Source organism: Tiliqua scincoides, chromosome 1 (genome assembly GCF_035046505.1).
Source record: "Tiliqua scincoides isolate rTilSci1 chromosome 1, rTilSci1.hap2, whole genome shotgun sequence".
NCBI lineage: Eukaryota > Metazoa > Chordata > Lepidosauria > Squamata > Scincidae > Tiliqua > Tiliqua scincoides.
The window spans coordinates 268,524,615-268,545,322 of NC_089821.1; the positions used below are offsets into that span (position 1 = coordinate 268,524,615).

General features: G+C 45.0%; 1 protein-coding gene across 1 annotated transcript in view; it reads right to left on the minus strand.

Moving 5' to 3' along the window:
• Positions 1-2,046: 2,046 nt before the first annotated feature.
• LOC136636690 (follicle-stimulating hormone receptor-like) overlaps positions 2,047-20,708 on the minus strand; it is a 101,532-nt gene continuing 82,870 nt past the window's right edge. The window contains exons 8-10 of the mRNA XM_066611896.1: positions 18,322-18,396; positions 10,402-10,587; positions 2,047-3,214 (exon numbers count right to left, since the gene is read on the minus strand). Coding sequence (XP_066467993.1) covers positions 2,047-3,214; positions 10,402-10,587; positions 18,322-18,396 — 1,429 coding nt within the window. The remainder of the gene's footprint in view (positions 3,215-10,401; positions 10,588-18,321; positions 18,397-20,708) is intronic.

Consider the following 20,708-nt stretch of genomic DNA (forward strand, 5'->3'; position numbering starts at 1 on the left):
ATTTAGCAGGCAGAAGTCTGAGTGGCCCCATGTAGGGCTGCTTGCCCCGAGAAAGGGGTGAGGATATAGTGGAGGAGGCCTCTGCTGATACTGCCTCTCCAAGGCCCACTTGGCCCCCTCTCTGCCCTGAAACACCTCCTCCCCATCACCCTCCCCACATCCATGTGCTGGCTAGCACAAATCCTACCTCCACCAGTGGCCCAGCATTGGGATGCAACAACAGCGAGGTAGCACAGACCGCCCTGCCAGAGCTGCTGACTCTCTAGTCATCACAACCATGTCTTATGGCAGGTTTGCAACACTATAGGCCAGGGGGGCAGCAGCTGTGCCAGTGGAGTGCTCCTTTAGGATTGGTCTCTGACTGTCAGACTCCATCTTGTAAGCTTGTAGCCATTTTGCAACAGCTGTGGGAACAAAGCTTATTAGCAGACTGGAAAGAAGCTCCATATCTTCAATCTCATTTCAGCCAGGAAAGAGGCCTGATAACATGCTGGATCTTCAAGGTCTCACTAATTGGGAATTGGCTGCAGCTGTATTCTCCAGTTGGGAGGGGTCAAAGTTAGTGACTGACAGCAGTCTTAGGTGATGAGATCATTTTCCAGAAGCTTAGGCAGGTCTGAATCTCTCGTTGGCTAAGAGTTAGGTTTAAGGCAGGGGTTCTCAAACTTTTCAGGAGTAAGACTCCTGAGGTAAGTCTTCGGAGGGAGGGGGCAAAGGCAGTGAGGTGATCCTCAGGTTCGTATTGCTAACAGGGGTGAAGGGGGTGTTTTTACTTATTGCAAGCTGCAGGAGTTGTAGAGAGCCTTGTGCAGCCCTCTGCAGGGCTTCCTGAGTCTTAGAATGTTAAAAAAAAATGATTGCAAACCACTTCCGGCTTGTAATTGTGAAACTAGAAAATGGTTTATGATAACTTTTTTCAACATTCTAAGCCTTGGGGAGCCCTGGGGAGAGCTGCGTGGGGCTCCCTGCAGCTTGCAGTAGCCCTCAGTAAGTAAAAACACCCCCCCCCCTATTTCAAGTCATTACCTCTCCCCACCCTCTGCCTCTTAAGGGGCCCAGGGCTGAGGTTCTCAGGCAGGGGCATCATGATGCCCCAGTTTGAGAACCTCAGGTTTAAGGTATTAAAAACCCTGTAATTGGGAGGGAATGAGTTGCCCTTTGCCATTCCATAATGGATGCCTGGTCATATCAGCTGTGGTATGACAGGTAGAAGAGCTATCCTTTGTTTATGTTCAGGAGTTGGAAAGGTCCAAGTGAGGATTAGGACCTTAGCGTTACTGTTTTAGCCTTGTATGTGTAAAGCATTTATTCTCTGAAATACCTAAATGCCTTTCAAAGTAACATTTAACCTTAGTTCTATTCTTTAAATAAAATAAGTCTTGTAGGCTTGTGTCTAGGTACAAATGAACTGAATTCATCTAAGTCTGGCCTAAGCCAATCAGTCTGCTTCTAGAACCAACCAGAGTCCATGCAGTTTGGTGAACTCAGTGCTTGAAAAAGCTGGGGGCTTAGCCTGTAGGACTTCAGCTTCCCCTTGGTTGAAGGACTGGCTGTTTAGAAGGGGTAGTGACAACTACTGGAGGACAGTTTGCACTGAGGACTTGTATGCCCACCTGCTTGGTGTGTTTTGCCAGTCAGGTAAATGTGTTCAAGAAAATGAACTCAAAGTTTAGTTTTGCCTGGTAACTGCCCTGCTCTCTCCTGGAGTATTAAGACCCTTGAGATAGCAGAATACATAAGAAAAATTGGGAAAATTCATTTCTGACTCATTGGGGGTGTTTGGCCAGTGGACCAGCAGTGTGGAAGATCAGTTATGGAGACCCTGGACTATGACTAAAAGTTGCACATCAAACCCAACAGGTGTAGAATACCCAAGTCTGTGTTGAACGTATTGAGCCTGTTGGACATCTCAGAGCGTAATGGTGGTGGAGGTGGTAATGGAAGATCAAAAAGAAGGTTCTGTCTTTTTTTGCAATTGGTGGTATCTCCATAGAGACATAGATCACCATCTGATAACCCAGGGTATAAATCTATGAAAGTCTTACATTAGTTCACATGATTCAGATGGACCAAGGAATAAATAGTTCCGTCGCTGATTTTAGGAGCTGGTGTGTAATGCCCATTTTTCATATGGGAAGTATGAACAGAAGAAGAGGTTTCTGTTCTGTAAATCTGAGCATGCCTTTCACAGCAGCCAAACTTGCTCAACAAAATGAAGAAATCCCTGCGGAATGTCTTCGTGAAGATGGCATAAAGGAATGGGTTGGCACAGGAGTTGATGGGGTAGAACAAAACAAGGAGGATCTTTGAGTTGGACACAGTGATGAGAGGGACCTTGACTGATGCCGATATAGCAAAAAAGGAGATTGGTGCCATGCAGAGGAAGTCTGTGAAGATCAGTATGGCCATGCGTTTGGCAATTTTGGTGTCACTGTTAGATGAGAAGACGTTGGGGTTTCTCACAGTGAAGTAGATGCTGATGTAGCAGGTACAAATTATGACAAATGCCATAATGTTCAATACCAACAGAAACATGATATATGCCTGGGCAAGGGGCGTTTCTATATCCATGGGTAGGCAGATGCTGACCTTCTTGTAACTGCTGACCTCAAAAATGGGAAGGAGGGCCACGGTGAAGGCAAAGACCCATCCCACGAGCATGATGACCATTGCATGCCGGAAGCGGACCTTGCGGTCTAGTTCCATGGCATATGTGATGGTGTGCCATCGCTCTAAAGTGATGACAGTCAGAGTATAGATGGAAAGTTCACTGGCAAAGACAGTGAAAAAGCCAGCCGCATTGCAGCCAGCTCCAGTTTGCCAGTCTATGGCATAGTTGTAATATTGACTTTTGGTTTGGACATCTTTTATTGCAATCAGCAGCAAATAGATGCCTGTACATAGGTCTGCAAATGCAAGATTGCACATTAGAAACCGTGGAACCGTGAGCTTATATTGGCTGCTGATTAAAATTACAAGCACGACAAAGTTCCCCATGATCGCCAAGATGTTGATGAACCATATGAGGACTCGGAGAATATTGTAGCCCATAATGTCTTCGCATGGGTTGAAAGCATCTGGCTCAGGGAAGCAGGTGACTTGAACCTCTTCCTTACACAGACTGTGGTAGTAATCGTTTTCATCCAGCTCGAAATCTGTCCCATCGAGTTCTTGCTTGTTAGAGGACTTATTGCATATGGGGTGCAATATAGAACTGGAAAGAAGAAAAAATAATAGTGTCAGAGCCTGAGAAATATGGAAAGAAACCTAAACTCAACACCAAAAAGTGGAAAGCACTGCATTTCCATGACTCAACAACTCCTTGTAATTCTTCTCTTGACAGAATTCAGAGCTGACCCAGAAGACCTTAGCAGAGCATTTTCAATCAGGCTTGGAGGGAGAAGCCAACCTGAAACTGGTCTCTTGCCTTTTTTTGTTTTGCCATTAAGGTGCTCTGTTTCAGGGCCTGGGTGGTGGTGTCATTCCAACCCCCCTTTGTCACAAGACTCCAGAGAGGGGGCAGAATGCACACTGCCATCATGCCAGGTCATCACATGGCATTATCATGAAGCAATCAGTTAAGCTGAGAACAGCAAGGCCTTCTCAACCGCTGTCCCCTCTTTGTGCAACTCCTTGCTCAAAATGACTCCCTAGGTCTTCTCACATGCCCTTTTCATTATCGTGGTGAAGGGTTCAGTTTGATGCTTCCAATACTGCCTTGGCTGTTTGCCTGCTGGAAATGGTTTTAAGTTGCTTTTCTTTTTTAAATACTGGTAGGCTAAGAGAGCCCTTGCAGGTGGGCTACTAACATTTAATAATAAATAAACATTAAAAAATCAATCAAGGGAGGCTCCCAACTGCTGAGCTTAAAGATTCCTGAGAGAAAGGCATGAGAGTGCTAGTCTGATATTTCCCGAACAGGGTTTTCTATAAATGACAGCTTTACAAAGAAAAAAAAAGTGGTGGCATATACAGAAAAGGAGTCACAGTTGCAGGAGTCACAGGAGTCACAGGAGTCTTCCAGAAGAAACAAACTGATCTTTATGTCAGGCAGGACAAAAAAGCAAGCTGGGTTTCCTAATGGGCCTTGTCAGCCTCAGAAGTTTGCCATCCAGCCTGTATCTCAAAGGGAGAACAGGCAGGAGGACAAAAGGAAATAAATTGCTGACTTCCAGACAGATGAAGCAGAAGCTTCTCACATCATCGGCGGGGCATACGTTAAAGGAATGGTCTGTTATGAAAATCTCTATCTTTTGATTTTTTTTTTCCAGACCCAAAACATATCTGTCAATTCAGAAAACCTAAAAGATAAGAAATCTGCAGCCTGATCCTACAGTCTATGTTCACACACAGAAGTAAGTACCACAGAGACCTGGTCTGTACATGAAGCAGCATGTGATGGTAATAACGTAGCGGAGTCCTGAGAATGGATGGTATCATTTCAGACCGAAGGTGTGTGTATATGGGCGGGGGGAACAATCATATTTTTGAATACTCCCCTGCTGAAAAATCTTTCTACAAGTAGAGAACTGGCACATTAGGGAGCTGGCTGAGTTAGATCAAGACTTTTCCTGAATGTCATCTGATTTCTCCTGATTTTATCTGCAGGATGGATTTGATGGAATGTTGAGACACAGTACAGTGGGCCCTCAGTATCTGCAGGGGATCTGTTCTAGGACACCCCCCCCCCAGATACTCAATTCTGTGGATAATGAAATCTAGCGGGGGTTCGACAACTCAGTTCCTTACTTGAGGGCTGTGCCTGCCCCCCACCCATGGCCCTCCCAGCCTCCTTAGAACACCTCCAGATGTGACCGGAAAGTACATCCAGTTGCGTCCAGAACACCCTGCACACACGGGCACCATCTACCAGGAACCCAAAACGGTAAAGCTTTGTGTGAAACCTGGTTTAATCTGAGCCTTGACAAGAAGTCATCTTGCAAAACAATCTTTTTCATCTAGCACAGGGGGTGCCCAAACCCTGGCCCTGGGGCCACTTGCGGCCCTCAATGTGGCCCCAGTCTCCAATGAGTTTCTGGCCCTCCAGAGATTTGTTGGAGCCCACACTGGCCTGACGCAACTGCTCTCAAAGTGAAGATGACTGTTTGACCTCTCGTGTGAGCTGTGGGATGAGGGCTCCCTCCACTGCTTATTGTTTCACGTCTGTGATGCAGTAGCAGCAGCAAAGGAAAAGCCAACCTTGCTTTGTGCAAGGCCTTTTATAGGCCTTGAGCTATTGCAATACCTTCATTCATTCATATAAGTTCATCTTTAATATATTCATTTATGTAAACATATATAAATTTATGTAAATTTATTAAAACATATGTAAATTTATTCAAATTTTGGATGTAAATTAATTCTTTACAATGCAGCCTTCCTGCCAAAAACTTTGGACACCCCTGATCTAGCAAACCCAGTTCTTGGAAAGTCCTCCTCCAACTGCAAGTTCCTCTACAGTGTTCAAAAGCCCATAAAGCACTAGCTTCCTGGGAAGGGGGCTTAGAATAAGCTGAAGAGGACTCAAGACCAAGTTCCCTGTTTTCCTTGATGCAAGAGGTCACTGAAGATTTTCACGCTATATTCAGGTAGCTTGCCTGAAAGTATTCATCTTTCCAGCCACATTTGAAATATCCTGCAGGGGGTATGTAATAATATATGACAAAGGTGAAGAACATCAGAACTCTTCTCCAAATCAAAAAAAAAAGTGATTGCATAGCTACTTTCTATGCACAGCCCTTGATCAGGCAGTCATCAAAGGAGACTTGGAAAAGTTCTGCTGCCTCTAGCCATCAAGGACCTGTCAGAATAGCCAAACACCACAGAGCAGCATGCCTCAGAATCTTTCCCATCCCACCCCTAAGAATCTTTTCCACACAAAAGCAAATGAAAGGGCATCTATGCAGCAGAACCTTTAAGCTCATCCTTGGTGATGAGCCAGGTTTGAATGGGCTCTTGGCAAGGCTCCCTCTAGCGGGTTCCTTCCTACATGGATCGGTCCCCTTACAGCACATAGAGGGGCTTGCCTTGGCAATGGGCCAACTGTGAATCTTTTCATTTTTTGGCAGAGAACTTCAGCGTAGTTCCTCTCAGTGGTGAAAAGCCTGATGTGTTGTGGCAAAGCACTGTACAGAAAAATGGCAGCCACCAGCTTTTGGGGGGGGGGGAGGCTGTCATTGCTTTCCTCCACAAAGCTCTGAAAAATGCTACAATGAAGGCATTGAGGAAAGGTGGCAGGCAGGGCCTGTTTTCCCTGGAAGACAGAAGGATGGGTGCTGGTGGCTGCTCCTCCAGCATTGGTGATGAATCATGGACCTTCACCAGTTGCTTGACAGTATCCACCATTGATGCCAAGCCTTCTAGAAGTCTCTGGTGGCTCACCTGTATGACTGGTGCAATGAGTAGACCTTAGGCCTAACTCTTTGGTTCACAGTACATGTTATGTTAATCCTTACAACTCTTCCTTTCATAGCACATTGAGCAGGCTGTGTTTAAACAAAAAAAAAAGACTAGGTAACTGCTTAAATCTTTCCACTCAAAATTGCTTCCTTTCTTTTGTCTGCTTTGACCTAACGCCAATCAATTTCATTGGGTGACTCCAATTTCTAGTGTTATGAGACAGGATGAAAAATGTTTCCCTGTTTCATTGTTTTTGCATTGTTGTTTTATTGCATTATTAAACTGAAGGCTTCTTACAGTCTAATCCTAACCAACTTTCCAGTGTTGATGCAGCGGTGCCATCAGGGTGTGCACTGCATTCCGTGGTGGTGGGACAGTCATAGAGACCTCCTCAACATTAAGGTAACATTTGTTCCCTTACCTAGGAGCTGCATTGGGCTGGAAAGTTGGTTAGGATTGAGCTGTTAGTTTTTGTACTGCAGGTCACCATGAACTACCTGGTAAGGTGGAGCAACAATTTCAGCTGGCCCTTAGCTCCACGTTAAAACTGTGTGTTTAACTCACTCCTTTACTACTGTGATTTTGTTGCAAGCTTGTTTCTTGACAGGCACATAAACCATTTTGTCATCTCTGATGAAAAGTAGGATATAAATTTAAGCATAAATAAAAAACAATAAAACAGGAATAAATACATTGTTAAAAATAACAGCTTTGGATGCACACAACTCGCGTCTTCTCTGGGAAAACATGTGGAACCTGAAAGTTGAGCAGAATTTCTGCTATTGAACTTGATCCAATGAAAGACTCATCACCTTTGTGATGGCCTGGCTCTTAAATATACAGCACCCAACAGTGCCAACTCTTCCATGTGAAAGAGTTCAGTTACTTGTTACTTGGATTTGTTTCATCAAGCTTAAGTTACTTCATCAAAGCTCAGTTACTTCAGTTACTTGTTACTTGGATTTGTTTCATCAAAGCTTAGGAGGGAACACAACTCTCTTGATGACTGCAACAGAGGCTGGAATACAGGCAGTGCCTCCCAGAGCCAAATAAAAAGAACAAACAAAAGTCCATTTTTATTGCATATGTGTGTGCAGCAGTAGCACACATTAGAGATCTAAGAACTCAACTATTTATTGCGTTTAGATCACTGGAAAAGCCCAGTACTTAACAATATAGGGCACAATCCTATCCTGCGCTGGAACAGATAAACCAAGAGGCTTGTGCTGTATCCAGCGCAGGATAGAGGCCCAAAGCAGGTCAGCCAGAGGCAAGGGGAAACTTTTCCCCCCAGGGTGCTGTGGCCCCAATGGGTCTCCTCGGACTTGCGCCACCTCCTGAGGCTTAAGTACATGTAGTGAGATGGCACAAGTCCATGGAGAGCGGAGTGGCTTGAAGCTACTCTGAACTCCCCGGGAATAGGGGTTTGGATCCAGGATAACTGCTGGATCCCAGCCCTGCCTCCAGCTCCCCGCTCCACCCCTGGAGCAGCCTACCGGTCACCTCTCGCCCCACCCAGGAATGCCTCCCTCCCGCCTCCTCCCTGCCCATCCCAGAGGCTTGTGTTGTGGGCTGATACAAGCCTTGCCAAGGAAGCCGGTGCAGAAGCTTGTGTCAGCCTCTGCAGCTTACTCTTGAGGAGGTGCAAATGTGCTTTATGGCACATTTGCGGCTGTCCTGGGCCGGCGCAAGTCGCTTGCGCCATTCCAAGTAGTTCTCAGGATTGCACCCTGAGAGAGAGAGAGAGAGAGAGAGAGAGAGAGAGAGAGAGAGAGAGAGAGAGTTTAAGGTACTGCACATCTGGGGAATGTTTCTAGGTACCAGCCCAACTACTTGTTGGAGTTTCTGCTACAAACCTGATACTCCTTTGTGGCCCACTTTCATTCCAAGGCTTCCTAGGCCTGGCTCTTAAATATACTGCACCCAACAGTGCCAACTCTTCCATGTGAAAGAGTTCAGTAGTGAGAAAGTGCTTGGGAAAACCTTTCTATGTTTGAAGTTGGGGCTGCATATGCTTCTTGACAAGGACATCATCTTTCAGAGTCCTGAGAAGGGAGGAGCTTAAAGAGATTTCATGTAACCAACCAAATATATTCTCCCTCTCTCACACACATTTTTTGGCCTCATTTATCTCCACAAAGATTTTGAAGGAGTGTCTTTCCATGTTGGGACCACCTACTTTGTCCTGGATTCTAAATACATTCAGAACAACAATATATTGAACACTCCTAGCATATATTGAAGGAGTTTTTTTGTTTTTTTGTTTTTTTTTTTCATTTAGGCTGCAATCCTAACCTCACTTTCCCGGGAGTAAGTCCCATTGAACACAATAGGACTTACTTCTGAGTAGACCAGGTTAGGATTGTGTTCTTAGTTTTACTTTTCTACTGACCTCAAAGAGCGGGGCATGTATTCAGGAATCAGGTCCTGCTAGGAGTCATAGAAACTTCAGTGGGGTGAAATGGGAGGTTTAAAGACCCATTTCGCAGCTATGTGTGTATAAATTGTTAACTCTGTGTGTGTGTGTGTGTGTGTGTGTGTTTTAAGCAAAGTGATATATGTCCTTAGCAAGCATTCTAAGGACATACCCTGACCTTATTGTTTAAAATGACAGCCATTCAGGTTTAAATGGTACATTTCAGGGAGAGGTTGGGCGCTGCCAATCCATCTCTTTCCTGTTATGTACAACTGAAAACAGAAAAGAAAAATGTAACCATAGTAATGGGTGGGTATAGACGGTGCTTGACTAGTGGTTAAGATCATACAATGCTTGCTAGTTGCTATGGGCCTAGGTCTTGATGGGCCTAGATCTGGTTCAGCATGTCACTTAGAATCACCTGTATTAACAGTTTAGTTATTCTGTAACTGTTAAAGACTGTTAATTGAGGATACGCTCTTGCTTGGTAAATTTAGTCACAATGGTAGCCACAAAACGGTGATTTGAGCAAAAATTTTTAGACCATTCAATGCTGAAGTTAGCTGACCCCCCTGCTGTGAAACATTACACTGTAAAGTAGTTTAAGCACTATCAGTAATATAAACCAGCAGGGCTTATGCATTAATTAAATCAATCAATGTGCAACTCTCAAAGAATACTTGAAAAGGTGAAGATAAATGAGGAGGGCCCTTGATGCTTGAAGACCCCATGTTATCCCACTGATGGCAAATCAGTTGCAAGGAAACCTGATTTAAGAAGCTGAGAAGACCCCCCTGATTTGCAGTGGCAAAGCTCCACAGGGGCTGTCCTCATGAATCTTCTTGAAAATCAGGGGCACAAGCATACAGAGTGGATATGTGCTGTCCATGGTGCACATTCCTACTCTGTCCTCAAAACAAAGCCTAGAGCTATCCAAGATGCCCAAGATTTTCACTTACTCAGGTTGTCTAAGGGGCAGTCATTTCCAGAGTTAGTTCCCATGCGTGGAGAGAACCCTGGAAATGTACAGTATTTCATTAGTAGCTGTTTAAATATGCTTGTGGTGTTTGGGGGGAAGGCAGACTGAGAAAGACACTGCTAGTTATTAATGTGGCAACTGTCCCCCAAAGCCAACTGCACGCTCACTCCTCAAAGCTGCCCATTGTCAGCCAGCTGCAAAAGTGTTGGAATTCCTTCACTTTTGCAAAGGGGCAAACTGTTACCTTGAGCTTGCATCTAAAATCAAGGCATGTCCAGTGGCTAATAACTGCTAGGTGCTAAAAGCCATTAAGAGAGTACTTTCTAGCAAACTATTGCAAAAAGTCTAGAGAGGATGTCATTTTGCATATTTGATTTATTTACCAATTCATTTCTATCTTGTCTTTCACTGAATAATCCTAAGGCAGTTAGCAAGAGTATAAAAATCATACAATAAAGTTCAACAATTTAAACTCAGAGATTAATCAAAATACAGCATTCCAGCTGCAGCAAAACAAAAAGCAGCTCATCCTCCCCATCCGTTCAGACTTTGATGTTCACAAATAAGTTGGTATCTCCAAATGCAAAAGCCAAAAGGGGCTACTCACTTTTGCTTGGTCCAGTTAGCAAAGGCACAGCAGTGGCTTGGGTAGGTGAGGTCTGCCTCTATCAAGGCACGAAACTTGTTCAAGGCAGGTAATTTTTTTAAATTGTAGGTAGATCTTGCTATTAGCTTGCTGATGTTCTCGAGTCCAATGGTGGGTAGCTGACTGATCCTGGTCTCCGAAATATCCCTAGCAGAAGAATATGATTGTTTCAGCTTCTAAACAATCCAATTAACTAAGTACCCAGAAACTTGTGATAACCTGATTGGTTAAATGATAACACTCCGATTGGTGAATGGCAGGCATACCTAGTATACTGGAAACATTTTGGAATCTTTCTCAGTAACCTGAAATTATGGGTCTGATAAGATACACTAAAAACAAAATGATAACTCTGCGCCAGCTTTCTTGGAAGGAAGTCAAACAAGCACATTTACAGTCACAGGAGTCACCTTTAGCCCCTGGGTCCCCTCACCAATTTCACTGACTTCACTTCCCTCAGTGTAATACAAGGGGAAATGGCCTTCTCCTCTGGGACTGGTTATAGGAGGCCACCAAGAGCCAAAAAAAAATTGTTCCATAACAGTCTGGTTACAGACCCTCAATATGCACATTTTCCTTCCTCATAATGCTTGAGGGTTACCGATTGGTACTATGTCAAACACCCTACCCCCTTCAACAATCTAAAAAGGATGGGTGTCAGCTACCCATAACAGGTATCAGGCCTCTTACTTTTCAGCTTCCTTTCATTCTACTCTTCCCCATACCATCCTTGCTCTGAGCAAAATGAACCATAGCTCAGCCCTACTGAGTTTCCCTTTAAGAATCCTATCCCTGGAACAGCACCCTTGGTGCCCTTGCACTGCTTCCCTCCCTGAGACTACTGCCTAATGCTTTCTCTTTCTGGGCAGGATATTGCTGCATCTTGCCCAACTAGCCCTGCAACTGTCATATCACCTGAAGTCTATGCAAGCAACCCAAGAGAAGCAGATAGGGAACCCTAGTTGCTGGCCCTACTGGTCATTGTCCCTGCCAACATATTTTTTGTGTCCCATATCAGCCAAATTGGCGATAAGCTGGAATTATGTTGCATACTTTCTGATTTCCCCTACCTCTTTTTTACATTCAATTAGAAATTTAATGTACAATAGATTGTAATATTGTGTTGCACATGTAATTTTTTTTCTTTTTCATTAAATGCCAATTTACTGAGCCATTGTACCTAGATCCCTGCACACTTGTTCAAATCTTTCATGTCCACATGCTAACACGTCTCAGAGCACTCCTGGGAACACTAGTCTCATTACCAAAGTGGAATTACCAAAGTTAGGAATTCTTCATTGTTCAATTTTTATGTTTAAACTGTGTACAAAGCACTGTGCATGCAGATTCCTTCAGAGTTTAATTCCAGGCACCCCTTCCCCGCCTCTGTCTTCCATATTACCAATGCACATATAGTGTGCACATTACCTGTTTGCAATCTTTTATGAATCCGGATACGACTATATTGCATGATTTCTACCAATATGCTTGTTTGCATTGATAAAACATTGCAAAAAAAACCAATATTGCTTGACTGTGGTTGTATCAAGATTCCTTGTGTGGTGTTTTATCAGAGGAGGAGATACTTGTAAATCATCATTAGAAAAATCTTCATGCAATTATGCATATGATCAAAGTAAATTTGCCTCCTATCTATCTATCTATCTATCTATCTATCTATCTATCTATCTATCTATCTATCTATCTATCTATCTATCTATCTATCTATCTATCTATCTATCTATCTATCTATCTATCTATCTATCTATCTATCTATCTATCTATCTATCTATCTATCTATCTTACGGCTTTGTTTTATCAATGTGTACACAGAGAGAGAGAGAGAGAGAGAAGAGGCGAATGAATTGAATTCTGCAGCAAATTGCAGATATTGCAATTCTGGAATTTATTGGAGAAATTCTCCGAATTAAACCAGAATTCAGGAAGAGTGGATCAGAACAAAGGTATGTTCTCTCATCCCTCTACACGCTCAGTGTGAAGTTTTTGTGTCATCCAAAGTGACCTTCTGATTCCTTCACTGGTCTGAAACTACACCCTTGGACTTCTGCAGCACTGACACTTTCATCCTGAGCAATTAGAATATTCATGAATATTACACGATCCTACAGCAGATCTGTCAATGGACAGGTGGTCTGCAGGAGATCAGAAATGGCTGGCATGAGACTTGTGCAGAGATCAGAATGTCATGGCCTCTGCAGAGCCCAGCTTTCCAAGGGGGAAGCCAAGCTGAACAGATATGATTGCTTTCCACCAGACAACAGTAATGAGAACTGACGGGGCAGAGGCAATAGGCAGTTTATTCGGGCTCTATACGAGCAAAAAAAATAAATCTTCTTGTAGCATTAGCAATTATGTATTGACGCTGAGGTGCTATGACATTAAAAAAAATCTCTCTCAGTACAGTTAAAAGGCTGCAATAAATGGATACAAAAATCAGCATTTAAGAAAAATGTCATACAAAAAATTCAGTGGGTTGGCATTTGGTCCGGGGCTGTTCTCACTGTACATCAGAAACTGAAAAGAGCATGAGAGCTGGATGAGAAAACAAAGCTGATTGAGGAGGAGGGCTGAATGAAAGGAGAGGTTCCATCTGAAAGGAATTGGAGAGAATAAAACACTGGTGTTCACTGCAGAACATTGCCAATCAGGAAAGGATGAGTAGGGAATCAAATAGTGAATAGTGCCAATAAGGTGACTGTAGCCTGCTGTTCAGTGTTAGTACCACCAGCGGCTTCACTTCTGAGGTAAAGGGTAGCTGTTTTGGGGTCTGGCTGAGGGGTTGAAGGATGTGAACACCAGGGAGAAACACTGCCCTTTAGTGGTCAAGCCTCATGCTGGCAATGCAGCTTTCATTTCATCTTACGTAGTGTCCTGTGGGTCAGAACCAGTGGGGCAGAGTGGTTAGAGCACTGGACTAGGACTGAGAAGACTTTGGTTGAGATCTTGACTTATCCACAAAACTCACTGGGCATCCTTGGGCTAGACACTCTCTTTCAGCCTAACCACTATCACAGGACTGTTGTGAGGATAAAATGAGGGGTTGTGGGTTTGCTGTCCTAAGCTACTTGAAGGAAGGGATGAATTGAAAAAGAAATAAATAAACACTGAGTAGTGCAGTGTTGCATCCACACAGCTAATCGGGTAGTGCTTGCTTATCCTCCGAGGCAGTCTGGTAATCTTGAGTTGACCAAATATTAGAATTGGGTTGATGTTTGGTGTGGGTAAGGGAATGATCTCAGGTCCAACCAGCTGGTATACTACTGGTATAATGGTAGAGACTAGCTCCTCTATTTGAGACAGTGAGATGCCTCAGGAGGCAAACTCTGAAGTGGTGGTAGTGAAATGATACAGTCTTCAAATAATTGCCTCTTTTACTATCAGTTGTACCATCAGTGACAGCAGTAGTCTGTTTTCAGCTACAATTATTTCAGAGAGCAGCTCAGCTTCATTGACATAGGCAGACAGATGGGATGGACAAACATGTGTCTTAACAAAGATTCTCACTGTGTGAGCCCTGGTGTTGAGGTTGTCAGGCTGGATGTATCATTGTCAGACCTGACTCCTGTCATAAAAACACAAGAAGAGTTCCAATGGATCAGACCACAGGTCTGTCTTGTCCATGATCCTGTTTCCCACAATCAGATGTCTCTGGGAACTCCACAAAGAGGAGATAACGGCAAGAGCCCTTTTCCACTGCTGCTCCCCAGCAGCTAATATAGTAGTGGCACTAATGGCCCAATCCTTCTGAAGACTGGGCTGTGAAGCCCTTTGCAACAGTGGAAAGCACTTCTGTAGTCACAAAACTGCTGCTGATGGAGCACACAGCTCTACATCAGTGGCCATTTTAGGAGAGCTGCTGCGCGAGGACCACTGCCAGAGCTGCTTACACTCGCAAGAACAGGTAAGGTAAGTGGTGGGGGTGGGGAGGGTGCAAAATGAGGTGGGGAGGGGGTGTGACAAGGTGTGGAGGTTGTGGGATGGGTGCATCTGGTGCCAAAGGCATGCACCAGATCCTATCCCCTGCAGCAGCAGACTTCCCACCCCCTTTCTTTCCTCAGACTTGCACTAGCAAAATCACTAACATAGGTCCAAGGAGACCCATTGTGGGTTGGGAAGCTTAAGCAGGGGTAAGGGAATTGAAGGTCCCATTCCCTGCTGAAGACTCTCGATTCCCCCCCCCCCAACTATATACAGTGTGCCTGTTTTTGGCATGGTTGCACCAGTGGGGTGGGGGGGGGAGGATAGGATTGGGCTCTTTTTACATGTTATATAAGAATATTCTTACATTCTTGAGATGTGTGCCTACAGATTTATGCAAATGCTGATCCTAGATCATTTTCTCCAGTTGTAAATTACCTGGCAATGCTAATTGCCACCTGAATACTAATTCAGGCACCACGAGATTTAAGACACAGAGCATGGGCTCATCATGCTATTTAATAAAATACCATGCTCTGTGCTGCAGAGGAAAAAATGATGTTGGCAATTCTGTTTTTGCCAAGCAAAGATGTTATTATGGGTCAATCATTCCTGTAAGTGAAAGTACATTTGGATGTACACTCTAGTGACAGATGACTAGAAGACCTCTCTTTCATGATCTTGGCTACGATAAAAAAAGGCAATTTACCATCCATGGTACGGTGTAATAGAACAGAATAATTCTCATAAAAATAACTCAGTGTTTGAATTTGAACTCTTGGATGAATCTGAACTGCAGGGAAATCAATTTGATAACCCATCACAATGTGATTGTGTTTGGCTTCTGCTTACAAAGGTATTGTGTTAACTCTGCACGACAGGAAACGGTTTTTTCCTTGCCTCAGACAAACGTTTATTGTTTTGCTGTGGAAAAAAAAAATGCTTCAGTAACAGATTTCCAAATATGAAAATCATGGATAAGAAAGAGTTGGGGAGTGAACATCATTGGGTATCAGAAAGAGGACACATTTGGACAATAGTGATTTATGTAAGGTTGAGGATGCTGTGAGGCATCTGTTCCCAGAGACATACAGGAATCTAGTTATCCAGGCTGTGCTTGCACTCACTTAAATATGCATGCATGATAAAATCTAAGAGCTGGGCAACACAACTGGCAAAATTAAAGGGTGCAGCCCTTGCTGGACAATATACCACTTCAGGCAGAAGGTTGGGAAGCCACCTTTCTAAAGAACTGCCCTGCTAAGGTTAAATGAAAACTAGGTTTGCAGGGACAAGAAAGAGGGCCTTTTTGGACTGTGGAAGTCCCTGCTCAGTCCCAGAGAGGCAAATCTTGCCTCTTTGCTTGCGATTTGCTGTTGGGCAAAAACGTTCTGTTGATTTAGCTAGGATTTCAGAGAAGGAGAGTTCTAACCTAGGCTTGCTCTGGACATGCAATATGTTTATGGGCTGAATTTTGTATCATGGAGGAAGTATTCAGGCTCCAAACTGCTAAGCCATTTTGATAATTTAGAGCCCAATCCTATGCCTGCCTACTCAGAAGTAAGTCCCATTAGAGTCAATGAGGCTTACTCCCAGGTAAGTGGGAATAGGATTGGGCTGTTCGAGCTGTTGATTTATTGCTCTTCTTTCAAGAAGCATGTGGTGGGCATAGGTGGTTCCTCCCCACATTTATTACCACAGCCCTGTGTGGTAAGCTAGCCCGAGATGAACACATAGATGAACAAGAACACATAGATGAACAAGCCTTGCTGAGAGAGAATCAGTATAGCTTCTGTAAGGGTAATTCTTGCCTCACAAACTTTTTAGAATTCTTTGAAAAGGTCAACAGGCATGTAGATGTGGGAGAACCTGTGGATATTATATAGCTGGAATTTCAGAAGGTGTTTGACACGGTCCCTTACCAAAGGCTGCTGAGAAAACTCCACAGTCAGGGAATTAGAGGACAGGTCCTCTCATTGATTAGATACTGATTAAGGACCAGGAAACAGAGAGTGGGTGTCAAAGGACAATTTTCACAGTGGAAAGAGGTGAAAAGTAGTGTGCTGCAAGGCTCTGTCCTGGGACATGTGTTTTTCCACCTGTTCATAAATGACCTGGAGACAGGGTTAAGCAGCAAGATGGCTAAGTTTGCAGATGACACCAAACTTTTTCAAGTGGGTGAAGACCAGAAGAGGTTGTGAGGTGCTCCAGAAGGATCTCTCCAAACTGGGAAAATGGACTGCAAAATGGGAAATGCGTTTCAGTGTAAGTAAATGTAAAGTAATGCACATTGGGGCATAAAAAAAAAATCAAAACTTCACATAGGCTAATATTATAATGCCATTGTACAAACAGATGGTAAGGCCACACCTGGAGTAATGCCATTGTACAAACAGATGGTAAGGCCACACCTGGAGTGTTGCGTCCCAGTTCTGGTCGCCAGATCTCAAAAAGGACATAGTGGAAATTGAAAAGGTGCAAAAGAGGGTGACCAAAATGATTACTGGGCTGGGGCACTTCCCTTATGAGGAAAGGCTACAGTGTTTGGGGCTCTTCTGTCTAGGAAAAAAAGGTGCCTGAGGGGGGACATTTATTTTATTTAGCGTATGGCATATAATGCATGGACTTATATATCAGTTAGACTAGATCAAATGTCAGTGTCCAGTTCATGCAGCCATTCAAGGATAGAGTTACCTTCATAGAAGAAGTCAGACCATGGGCCAGTATACGCCCTCGGTTTGCAGCCAGACACAATGTGGTACAAGGTTTGGTGGGAGAACCCGCAATCACATTGTGGGGTAGATACTAGCCCCCATTGAAACACTGAGTCCTGACTAACACCATGTAGGGTACGGATCCTATTCAAAGTTTTCCAGTGCTGATGAGGTAAGTCGAAACCTGGTACCTTAAGTGTAGGATCGTCTATATATCTACCCATTTCTGGGCGTTCAACTGCCCATTTAGCTTCCATTGGGCATTGATGTTAAAACTGTTGTGCAGCTGTTATGCGAGTGCCAGAGAAGGCTTCCTGGATTTGAGCCTGCCGATTGATAGATGAGGAAGATCTGTTCGCACTGGTACAAGTGGGTTGTTGGTGATTTTTCTGTATTCTTTCACTAAAGCCTCTTGTCTCTGTAGGGCTGGTGGCTCAAAACAGTGAGTCAACAGACAGGACATGGGGGGACATGATTGAGAAATACAAAATTATGCAAAGGATGGATAGAGAGATTTCCCTCTCACACAACACCAGAACCAGGGTACATCTGCTAAAATTGAGTGTTGGGAGAGTTAGGACAGACAAAAGAAAAATTTTCTTTACTCAGAGTGTAGTTAGTCTGTGGAACTCCTTGCCACAGGATGTGGTGATGGTATCAGGCTTAGATGCCTTTAAAAGGGAATTGAACAAATTTCTGGAGGAAAAGTCCATCACGGGTTACAAGCCATGATGTGTATGTGCAACCTCCTGATTTTAGAAGTAGGATACCTCAGAATGCCAGATGCAAGGGAGGGCACCAGGATGCAGGTCTCTTGTTGTCTTGTGTGCTCCCTGAGGCATCTGGTGGGCCACTGTGAGATACAGGAAGCTGGACTTGATGGGCCTATGGCCTGATCCAGTGGGGCTCTTCTTATGTTCTTATGAGAGATGGCAACAGGTCTTTCATAGGTGTCCCCACTTGTAATCTTGGTCTAATCCCTACATCACCAACCACACCATATGCAAACTATTCTAAGCTCTTGAGAAGTACAGCTGAGTACACGAATAAACAAAATAAGTAAAACTTGCAGCTGAGAGTCATCTGTAAGGATAAAATGTACTTTAAAATTTTTTAGACATCAACAGTGCACAAAATGTTATACATGGAAGTGCATTCTTGTTTGCTAAGAGCATTTGTGAGACTTTCAAAAGAACAAATACATAATGAGAATCTTTACTGTACTTACAAAAAACCAGGTCCATTGGCTCCTTGGAAAACTTTGTTAGGCAATTTTTCTAGGTTGTAATTACCACTAAGATTTCTATGTAAAATAAATAAATGAAACTGTCATTATTTAATGATTTTTCATCATTTAACTGGATTGAGTAAATGGTGAGCATTCAGTTAGTCATTCACATTTAAACAAATATGGCATAATTCCTATACTAATGATATTATTGGATAAAGAAATCTTAACACACTGACACTGCAATCCTATCTTGCACTAGAACAGGAAGGCCAGGAGGCCTGCACTATATCCAGCGCAATATTGAGACCAGAATCGGCTCAGCCAGAGGCAAGGGGAAATTCTTCCCGTTACCCCTGGGTGAGCAACCACAGTCTCAATGGCACTCCTTGGACCTGTGCCATCTCAGGAGGTGGCACAAGTCCAAGGAGAATGGAGTGGCTTGGAGCTGCTCTGCACTGCTCAGGAAATGGGGTTGGGATTTAGCATAACTGCTGGGTCCCAACTCCCACTCCCTGCCTGCCCCCCCCGGAATGCCCCCCACCCACCCTTCCCTACCCTTGAACGCCTCCTGCCTGCCTCCTCTCAGTCCTCCCCAGCCCTCTGCATCAACTGAGCTTAGCCAAAATAGCCTTCCCTCGCCAGGTCTGCATGGAGGCTGGATGCAACTTCCGTGGGCTGGCGTGCGTCCCTGTGTTGGCCCAGCCAACTCACTAGGAGGTGCAGCAGGTGCAAGGGACTTGTGCCAGCCTAATACAAAGTTAGGATTGCACCCTGAATGACTCAAGAGATGCATATCTATAAATGGATAGTTGACCAATTAATCAAGCACTCTTTTCCTTATGTATATGTGAACTGAATCAGCATAGGCTGAGCCAAAATGACCCCCCCTCCAATTTTATTATCCCCATTTGCATGTGGCAAAATGGGGGAGGGATTTCAGCTGCTGGGGTATGTGACCTTCACACCCCAGATTTCCATGAAGCAGTGACAGCATGGTCTCAGCAAAGGGTGGAGCCACGGTCCCCAAGTGCAGCTGGTTTTGCTGCAGCTAATTTGCCCCACAGCTGATAGGGATTAGTTGCAAGTAGAGCCAAGTGGTTGGTACCAGCCCTTATAAGAGGATGGTCCAGCTAGGAAGGGGAGGAAGGCAGGGGGACAGAAAGCAAGGGAGGAAGAAGAAAGAGAGAAGTATCTGAAGGGGCAGAGGACCAGAAGATGTGGGGAAAGAAGAGAGGGGACCCTGAGAAGAGGGCAGTGCTCAAAAGAGGGAGAGGAGGATTACCAGAAGACTGGAACAACAAAGGAAGAATAGGGGAAGGAACAGAAACCACCCCGAGTTCCCAGGCCTAGACAGGTAGTGGACATCTTGAACAAAGGCGACAGAGGGGGACTCAGAACCCAAGCCTGTGGTCCGCGCTGCACCTCCACGGCGCAGACCACAGTTGCAAACGTGCCATAAGGCACATTTGCGGGGCTCACCGCCGGGCTCACACCGGACTTGGCTCAGCTCCAGCTGGTGCTGAGCCACTGCCCGGCGGGCACCTGCGTTCCGCAGTTTGGCGGTGCCTGTGACTGCCGGGCTGAGGAACAGGGAATGGGGCAGGGACATGGGCGTTCTGGGGGGCGGGGAGGCCAGCGTGACATGGGCAGGGGGTGGGGAGGCCGGCATGACATGGGGAGAGGCGTGCCCAGGGGCGGGCAGGAGGAGGATCCGTGGAGCTCCGCTCTACAGGATCCTAGGTGCTCGTGGAGGCTGCGTGCCTCACACGAGCGGCTTTACTTTAGCGGCACCCTTTGGGCACCGCTAAAGAGAGTAGTTCCATTGCAGGGCTGCCTCCCTTACCTGGAGGAAGGGGATGAACGTACCCTACTCCTGAGGTGCCTCCTGCAGTAGCGTGGGAGGCGCTGGATTCGGCGGCAGCCCTCATGGTGCCGCTGAGTGGGGGCTCCCCGGGCAGCTCAGGATTGGGCTGCCCCTTCAGATTGGGCATCAGATAGAAGAGAGAGCAGTGACAGACTTATCACCTTCAGGACCTGTGTGGGGTCAGCTCTGCCCACTTCAGTGAGAGAATTCTGCCCTCAGACCCTAGGGTGCTACCAGGTGAGCTGGGTCTCTACCACCCCTGCCACTCCATCCCCAAGATAGGCCAGCAGGCAGAACTTGGAGAAGGAGGCCAGCAGGAACAAAATAACTCCAAAGCAAGACTTGCAAATGAATTTTCACAGGGGTGGCAAGTCCCTTGGAATTAGGCTGCACTTCACTTTCTGTTTATAACCCCCCGTTTTGTGTTGGACCTTACTAAATTTGACTGACAAGGGACAAATCTAATGGACCCATAGCACTGGCTCTGGATTCCAGCGCTGGTGCTAGGTGCCGTAAATGT